The sequence below is a fragment of the Alligator sinensis genome, unplaced genomic scaffold (genome assembly GCF_000455745.1).
Source record: "Alligator sinensis unplaced genomic scaffold, ASM45574v1 scaffold987_1, whole genome shotgun sequence".
NCBI lineage: Eukaryota > Metazoa > Chordata > Crocodylia > Alligatoridae > Alligator > Alligator sinensis.
The window spans coordinates 988,600-998,092 of NW_005842574.1; the positions used below are offsets into that span (position 1 = coordinate 988,600).

Consider the following 9,493-nt stretch of genomic DNA (forward strand, 5'->3'; position numbering starts at 1 on the left):
GGAATTGGGGGGGGGGGGGGGTGGCACACGCACCAAGGCCTTAAATGCCTCTACATCAATGCTCATAGTATGGGGAATAATCAGGAGGAACTCACCCTCCGGATGGCTAGTTCAAACCCGGACATAGTAGGGCTCACAGAAACCAGGTGGGATTCATCCCACGACTGGGCAGTTAACATTAGGGGCTATAGACTATACAGGCGGGATAGAACGGGGTGGAAAGGTGGGGGTGTGGCGCTCTACGTCAGAAAGCAATACACATCCTCAGCCAGGAGGATGGGGTCTAAGGAGGGGCAGGCTGAAGTGCTCTGGGTCAGAATACAGGGGGGTTGTGGGGAAAGGGACTTAACGGTGGGGGTTTACTACAGACCTCCCAACCAAGGGGAAGAGCTGGACCGCGAATTCTCAGATCAGCTCGTGGAGGCACTTAAGGCAAGGGATGTAGTTGTCATGGGTGATCTAAATTACCCGGACATCTGCTGGGAGGAGCAGTCAGCCAGGTCTGACCGCTAACGAAGGTTCCTGGCCGAAATACAGGACCTTCACTTAACCCAGGAGGTGCACAGTCCCACCAGGGGGAATGCCCTCCTGGACCTGGTCCTGGCCACAGGCGACGACCTGGTGAGGGGACTCCAGGTCCTTGACCACCTGGGCGATAGCGATCATCGCTTGCTGGAATTCACCATCCAGCGCAGGGTGTCAAGGGCCTGCAGCAAGGCAATAGCCCTTGACTTCAAGAGGGCCAACTTCAAGGAGTTGAGATTAGTGGGAGAGGCACTGGGGTCCTGGAGAGTAGGGGAACTGGGTGCCCAAGACGAGTGGTTGTTCCTTAAGGAGACGATACTCAGAGCCCAAGGGGTGACAATCCCAACGAGAAGCAAAGGGGGCAAGAGTGCCTGAAAGCCCCCCTGGCTCACCAAGGGCATTCGGGAATGCCCGATTGCCAAAAAGGAGGCGTACACCCAGTGGAAGGGAGGGGCCATCACCAAAGAGGAGTACACATCCATTGCTCAGGTCTGTAGGGGGGCTGTTAGGAAAGCTAAGGCAGATACGAAACTAGGGCTAGCATCAAGGATCAAGAATAACAAAATGTCCTTTTTTAAATACATAGGGAGTATGAAGAAAGCACCAAGTAATGTGGGGCCCCTGCACGATATGCTTGGCAATCTGGTGGTTGCACCAGAGGAGAAAGCAGACCTCTTTAACAATTTCTTTGCCTCCATTTTCTTGTGCAGGGACCGGGACTCCCCTACTGAGATTCAGGACGGACTCAGGAGAAACCCTGCCAGGCCTAAGGTCGGGGAGGACCAAGTTAGGGAACTTCTGGAGGGGCTGGACGTGTTCAAATCAGCAGGTCCAGATGCTTTCCACCCCAGGGTGTTGAGGGAATTGGCAGGGGTTATTGTGGGGCCCCGGCACAGCTTTACGAGCACTTGTGGTGCTCTGGCCAGGTGTCAGCCAACTGGAAGAAGGCTAATGTGATCCCCATCTTCAAAAAAGGAAAGAGGGAGGACCCGGGCAACTATAGGCCCATTAGTCTTACTTAAATCCTGGGGAAGCTCTTTGAGAAGATTATCAAGGAGCACATCTGTGATGGGCCAGCAGCAGGGATGATGCTCAAGGGCAACCAGCACGGGTTCATCAGGGGCAGGTCCTGTCAGACCAACCTGGTTGCCTTCTACGATCAGGTCACAAAATCACTGGACAAAGGTGTCACAGTGGATGTAGTCTTTCTGGACTTCAGCAAGGCCTTTGACACTGTCTCCCACCCCATTCTCATTAAAAAGCTAGGTGACTATGGCATTGATGCCTACAGTCAAATGGGTGGCAAATTAGCTGAGGGGTCGTACTCAGAGAGCGGTGGTGGACAGGTCATAGTCGACCTGAAGGGAAGTGGGTAGTGGGGTCCCCCAGGGCTCGGTCCTTAGGCCCACACTGTTCAATTTCTTTATTAGCGACTTGGACGACAGGGTGAAAAGCACCCTGTTTAAATTTGCAGACGGCACCAAGATTTGGGGTGAGGCGGGCACACTAGAAGGGAAGGACAGATTACAGTGGGACCTGGACAGGTTCCAGGGGTGGGCAAGTGAAAACAGGATGGGATTCAATACTGACAAGTGCAGGGTGCTGCGCTTAGGCAGTAGGAACCAGCAGCAGGAACCAGCAGCATACCTATAGGCTGGGGAACTCCCTGCTCAAAAGCACGATGGCAGAAAGAGATCTTGGAGTCATTATTGACTCCAAGATGTACATGGGCCAACAATGTGAGGACACAATCAGTAGGGCTAACCGTACCTTGTCGTGCATCCACAGATGCATCACGAGCAGGGCCAAGGAGGTGATCTTCCCTCTCTATGCGACACTGGTCAGGCTGCGGCTGGAGTACTGTGTCCAGTTCTGGGCGCCGCCCTTCAGGAGGGATGTGGACAGCATTGAGAGGGTCCAAAGGAAGGCCACCCGCATGATCTGGGGACAGCAGGGCAGACCCTATGAGGAGAGGGTACGGGACCTTAAGTTGTTCAGCCTTCACAAGAGAAGGCTGAGGGGGGACCTGGTGGTCGTCTATAGACTTACTAGGGGGGACCAATGGGGACTGGGAGAGACCTTGATCCCCCAAGTGCCTCCCGAAGTAACAAGGAATAATGGCCATAAGTTGTTAGAGAGTAGGTTTAGATTAGACATCCGAAGGCACTACTTCACAGTCAGGGCGGCTAGGATCTGGAACCAACTTCCAAGGGAAGTGGTGCTGGCTCCTACCTTGGGGGTCTTGAAGAGGAGGCTTGTTGTTTACCTAGCTGGGGTCATTTGAGCCCAGTTCTCTCTCCTGCCCAGGGCAGGGGATTGGACTAGAAGATCTATAAGGTCCCTTCCGACCCTACATCTGTGAATCTATGGCACAGCCAAAGAGGGGTGACACTGCCCTGCCATACCAACTCTAGATCTGCCTGATTTTGATGGGACTTAGTTCAGGCTTAGCAAATTTGTACATGCCACCAAGTTAGGTAGAATTGCAGACACTCAGAAAAGGAGGGCTAGGATCCAGAATGACCTGGATAAACTGGAGACATGGTCTGCAGCCAATCAGATTAAATTTAGCAAAGACAAATGTAAAGTTCTGCACCTGGGACAGAATAATTGTGCATACAAATACAGACTGGGGAATGACTGGCTGAGCTGCAGGACTGCAGGGAAGGACCTGGAGGTTACAGCAAATCATAAGCTGAATATGAGCAAATAGTGTGCTTGTTGCAAAAAGGCCAAAAGCATCCTGGATTGTATTAACAGGAGTGGCACTTGGAAATCAAGGGAAGTGATTTTTTTGCTTTATTTGGCACTGGTGAGGCCTCACCTGGTGTAGTGTGTCCAGTTTTGGGCCCCATGCATCAAGAAAAATGTGGACAGGGTCCAGTGGAAAGTGATAAAAATGGTTAGAGGCCTGGGAAGCATGAATTATGAGGAAAAGCTGAAAGAACTAGAGCTATTAAATCTTGAGAAAAGAAGACTGATCGGGGATTTAATAACAGTCTTCAAATACCTGAAAGGCAATCATTAAGAGGATGAAGATGAGCTTTTCTCTAGGAGACAGGACTTGCATTGCCTTGAACTGCAGCAAAGGATATTTAGGTGGAGATTAGTAAGAACTTAATGACTATGAGAGTGGTTAAGCACTGGCTACCTATAGAAGTGGTGGAATCCCCATTCCTGGAAATTTTCAAGAGTAGTACTTGAGAAGGCCCTAGGCGCTGCCCGCCCAGCCAAATGCGGGGGGCGGGGAAAGGTTGCACATGGAGGCTGCCACCACTTGGCGTCTGGCCACGTGCCACCCCCGCGTCCAGCTGCTGGGGGTACACAGACCCAAAAAAGGTTGAAAACCCCTGCACTAAAATACTTCAGGTAACCTACACATATGTATGGGGGAGGGGGAAGAGATTTGCTTTTATCTATAATTTGAGCAGCTACCTCAATTGAAATCCAAGCTGTAGCCTCTACATTAGCCATGAAGGGATCTGATACTTCCAATACCAGAGATACTGTGGAAGAAAGCAGTGAGCCAGCGAGGTCAAACAAAGCATGACAGAGAGGTTTGCTTTTGTGGAGCTCTGGTCACTGGCAATAATTAGAGAGCATGTACAACTTGGATGGCCTCCCCCTCAGACGGAATAACATCTATCAGGCTGGCCAGCACAGTCAGGAGAACACTGAACTAATAACAAAAGAAGGTGGAAGCAGAAAGCAAATGAGTATTAACTGAGCACAAAATCAACCAAGACACAAAGGAGGAGGAAGAGAGGAAATTCTTTAAATTGCCTAAGCAATGCCTAATAGCACAACAATGCTGGGAGCCTAGGAATAAGCCAGAGGAACTGAAACTACTCATTTGTGAGCAAAAGTCCAATGTAGTTGATATTATTGAAGTCTGCTGAGATGCTTCACCTGTTTGAAAACCTGAAAATGGATTTGCATGGGCAGTCCTACCTCATAGCAAGGGCATCCAACTCCAGGCTGCTGCTGCCACGGGGCAGAAACAGCCCCATGCACCTGTTTTCAGGAGGAACGTCAGAGCCCAACAGAAGTGGCACACCTTCCTGCATCAGGTAATGAGGCAAGCATACCTCTCTGCTGCAGCTACTTCTCAGTTTGGCACTGACATGCATCCTGAAAGCAGAGGTGCTCAGGGCAGTTCCACCTGCTCTGCACACTTTTATTTCCTGGAGACACCATGCAGGGGTGTCTCAGAAAAGGCCACAAGAGCACATGCTCCTGTCACAGCCCCTTCCCAATCTGGCTCTGTAGTTCCACCTGGCTGTGGCAGAGGCACCCTGGTGAGAACCACCGATTCAGATAGCATGGGTGGGGGAGGGGACTTCTGTCTCTTGTTTTGCCCTTTTAACATATATTTTTAAAAACAGCGAAGTTACCCATGGAAGAAACCCATTACATAAAGAGTTTAGTTCTCAGTGTGTGCAGTCACTTGACCACAGCATGATTTTGGTCAGAGTGGATGGGGACTATAAAATATGTAAATGACTGGCTTGTACTAGCACTGCAGCTTTGAAATCTCAGCGTAAAAAAAATTTGTAGGTGTATAATTACAAACCATGGCAAGGGACCAGACTTGATGATCTTACAGGTCCCTTCCAGTCCTTCTTTCTATGATTCTATGAAACATGATCCTGTTTTACAGATTCTTTTTACTAATAAAACACAGGGCCACATAGCTCTATTGTAAAACAACAAAGCTTGTGCCTCCATTTTCAAAGGTACTATGATGTATGCCTTTGTATGGAGAACAAAGAAAGTAAGGCTTGGACTGAGGAATGGCTTGAAACTCTACAAGGCCTGATGCAATACACAACAGTGGATCTCAACTGGGATGCCACAAAATACAAACAGGCTGCCTGGACTCTAAAAAGGTTGAGAACCACGGCTTTAGGTAATGGTACACAAGGGAACAGTGTGCCTAGCATAACGGCTGGCTGCCTTGGACTCTGAAGCCTGAAGGGGCAGCTACCACTTATAGCTCGGGTTACAGAGCACACTAGAGAACAGGACTGGCTGCTAAACACTTCTCTACAATGTGTAGGACAAAACTTTTTTACAGGGGACTTCAACCTGAGTGAGGCATGTGGGAAGTCTCATGTCATCAGTACTACAGCAACTTTGGAATTTCTGAATATTAAAGAGAACAATTTCTTAACTCCAAAATTTCTTAACTCCATTGGATCCAACACAAGGAAAATCTTCATTAGATTTTGCCTTGACAGCTAAACAGGACTGATACATCTAAGTTACCAATAATCTTTAGATCCAAGTCACCAGACCTTGATTGCATTCTTTATGTACAAAAAGAATAAAGTCCAAACCAACTGCGTACGTGTACACACACACACACAGGCAGATCCAGAGGGGATGCAGTAGAACAGCTGCATCCCCTTTCAGATCGGATCACATCCTGGGAGCCTTTTTTCAAGTCCCCAAAGCATGTAAGAACCCCCCCGCCTCCTTCCCCTCCATGCTCAAAGGCAGGCCCCCTCCCTTCCCCCACCTGCTGCATTTCTTGCTGGGGGAGAGAAGGGGGCCTGGTTACCAGGGGCTGAGGGAGGGAGTGGCAGAAGGGGATGCATCTCTGAACACCGAGAGGAAGGGAGGGAATTTTTCCTACTTTGGGGACTTTACAGAAGTCCTTAGAGGCTCCAGCAGTGCAGTCTGCCCACACCAGAGGATTATGGAGGGAAGAGGCTGGTCTGGAAGCTGGGATGCAGGCACCCCTGCAGCAGGAGTGGCTGCTCCTGCGCGCCCATTTTCCAAATCCTGGATCTGCACCTGGGGCTTTGAAAGGGCCACATTCACAAAGCTGAAAACAATTATGAGCTAATCATTTGGAAAACAGAATTTAAACAGAAACTGTGAATGATAATTAGGAATTACTAAAGAACAATGTTTAGATACTCAAAAAGCCACACGTCCACAACAGAGGAAAAAAGGCAACCTTGATTAAAGGAAACCATCTGGCTTATGGAAGAAGCAGAAATAGCTCTAATAATAAGCAACTGGAAGAAAGGGAACATTGACAGTAATGGCGGTAAATGAGGCAATGGAAACCAAAAGGACAGACCTTCCCAAGAGGCAGCATGAAACTCTTGAACCTGCCTCCTTCTCCTTGGAGCTAATAGAGCAAAGGTACCTGGAGCCTCTGTGTTGTACCCTTCTCTAAAGCCTAGAGGGACAGAGAAAGTAGGAAGCCTCACCTGCAGAGTTACCTTTCTGTTGCCCATCTGCTCTCTCTGACATTTGTCATGCTCTGTGATCCTCCTGTTCAGTTCAAGATATGCCTGCTGCAGCTGCATGGAGAGAAAGAGGAAACAGACAGGAAAGGTAATCTAACATGTGTTACAGATTGAAGCTAGGCCTGTCAAGGTGGGAAAGCACAGCCTCCACCACTTTGGGAGATGGGAAATTCCATCTCCCTATGCTCCAGGGAAGGTTGGAACTTTTCTGCCACATATAGGGAATAACACCCTGGGGTCTGGATATGAAACTGGGGCTGCCTAGCTGGAACAGCGAAAGGTCAAATGGGCTAAAGAGCAGGAGGGCAGCTGGGCTGGCCCTGTCTGTGCGGGTACAATGGAAGCAAGGATGCCTTTGTACTGATCGTGCACTGTGAGGGATACAGGACACTTCCCCTCAGCTCCTTCTCTTGCAGAGGCAATAGCTAGATCTGGGCTCTCTCTCTGCAGGACAAACCAGTCTCCCACCAATGACACAGACTAGCCACTTCTGCACATCTCCTTGACCACCTGAACTACAGCTTTTGGAGCTGCCAGCAAGAGATCAGCATCAAAGTGGCATCAACTCTACCCCAATTCTGTCAGGGACCAAGTGGGCCAGATAGCTGGGCACTGGGGTAGATGTCACCTGCCGCCTGACTGGGAGGACTGGAAATGGAAGACTACTGACACCTAGGGAGTTGTCCAATACAAGCACAGAACTGACCTCCTGGTTACACCTCTCCTGATCCTTCACCAGCTGCTCCACCTCCTCATTCATTCTGCAGAAAGAACATGCACTTCAGTCCTGCAAGCCGTCATGCTGGGGATGACTGCAGCAGTCTCTGGATTCCTACCCCTATTCTAAAGGATGTCCTGACCAGACTGGGAGGGAAATAGGAAACCAATGATAATCACCACCTCCAGGGCATCAATGGGTTCTTGAGAATACCTGGGACTCAAACTTGAGGTTTCTCCTTTCACCAATTCTTATCTTACTGCTTCTGTCTCTCTCTTATGTTTCCTTTTTTGCCTTCTCTGTCTCATTAAGCCAAGTTGTGAAACACCATATGCCAGTCAAAGGCAAAAAATCCTGGTATAACACAGGGTTTACAGGATTGCTGTAGAACCATCACAAGGATGGAGTGGGAAACACTGCGATGGCTGTATCTTACTGTCCTCCCTCTCCTGACTGGGCTGGAGTACACGTCTCACCGGTGAGTTTCAGCATCTTTCAGCTTCTTTTCCTGCAAAGCTCTTCTCTGCTGCTCTGACTCCATCCTCTGCAGCATCATTTCTGTCAAGCTGATGTCCCAGGATTGAAAGATGGTGACCAAGCCATCCAAAGAAGCAACCTATTGGACACATGAGCACCATTTCAGTTGGCAAGACCAGTGAGCAATGGCTGAGAATGACCCTCTAATTCTCTCATCTCACAGGCATGAACAGTGAACTGCAGGGCTGAAGACAACCCCCAGTTCAGCAACACAGGCACACTCTACCACAGCGGGGAACACAACACCATGCTTCAGCTGCACGTGCACCAAGCATTAGGGCAGGAACACAACCCCCAACACAGCACAAGCGCTGGGAACCTGTCTCCAAATGGGAGCAAGGAAAGAAAAGGGATGGGAATTACGGGAGCCATCCAGAGTGCTGTGGCAAAGATCATTATCCTGACCTGTCCTTTTGACCATGTCATCCTTCTTGCCATTGGCTCTCCCAGCTCTATCACATCTAATAGAAGCTGCTTGTCTTCACTTTCAAGGCCTTTCACAGCCTGTTCCCTCACTACCTACCAGCTCTAATTCAGTATGGCAGCACTAGTCTCCACTGCTCACTCGTCAGATTTACAGACACTCTGGGCTTTCTCCCCTGCTGCCCCTCATGCCTGGAAGCAGCAGCTCACAGACATCAGTAAACTGACCTCCTTTTCCTTTTTCAAATATCTCACTAAAACCCCTTTGCTGCGACGTTTAGAAAAAGCTCAACAGCCAGTGGGCTACCCGTATACTGAGGACACTGCTCATCATGTTGACCAGTATTTGCTCCTTCTGTGCTCCCCTGCCTGTCTGTCTGTCTGTCTGTCTTCACCTGTTGTTTCTTGTCTTACACTTAGCTTTGTGGTACAGTAATACAAATACCTATAACACAGGGATCACTAGCTCTGTGTATTTTCCTTATTCCTACCTTGAGGGTCTTTCCTATCAACACTGTTTTCTTTTCATTTGTGAATTAAATGGATGGGTTGACGTATCCCTACTTGATAGCTAAAACAACCCATTACTGAAGTACACAAGTGACTACTGACCAGCCTCTGCTCACATAATACTAACAACTACACTGAAAATAAAAGGCACATCAGACTCAACTATCAAGTCCTGTTCCTGACTGAAAATGTTGTACTTGATCCTGTCACTCCTCTGATTACTAGAACTAACACTAGAGAAAGGAGGGTGTATTTTTCCATTTCTTCAATTTTATTATGAGTAATTGACAGTTCTATGAATAGGGACAGCACTGCATTTCTCCTTGTACCGTCAGTTAATTTCTCATCCTTTTTGTATAGGTCCACCACACAACAACAGGAAAAAGCACAAAAAATGAAGAATGGTGATGTAAGGCAGCAGTGCCCAATCATTTTCCCCCACTTGGGCCAGATGGAGGGTGCTCAGTCTGTCCACAGGCCAGATTGGGATGGAAGGCCCAATTCAGCATGTCGGGGG

General features: G+C 48.9%; 1 protein-coding gene across 3 annotated transcripts in view; it reads right to left on the reverse strand.

Moving 5' to 3' along the window:
- The window catches only part of IQANK1 (IQ motif and ankyrin repeat containing 1), a 77,405-nt gene that overhangs the window by 25,670 nt on the left and 42,242 nt on the right, over positions 1-9,493 (reverse strand). For all 3 annotated transcript variants that reach the window (XM_025214226.1, XM_006032481.3, XM_025214227.1), the window contains exons 8-10: positions 7,983-8,122; positions 7,495-7,549; positions 6,750-6,842 (exon numbers count right to left, since the gene is read on the reverse strand). In XM_025214226.1, coding sequence (XP_025070011.1) covers positions 6,750-6,842; positions 7,495-7,549; positions 7,983-8,122 — 288 coding nt within the window. The remainder of the gene's footprint in view (positions 1-6,749; positions 6,843-7,494; positions 7,550-7,982; positions 8,123-9,493) is intronic.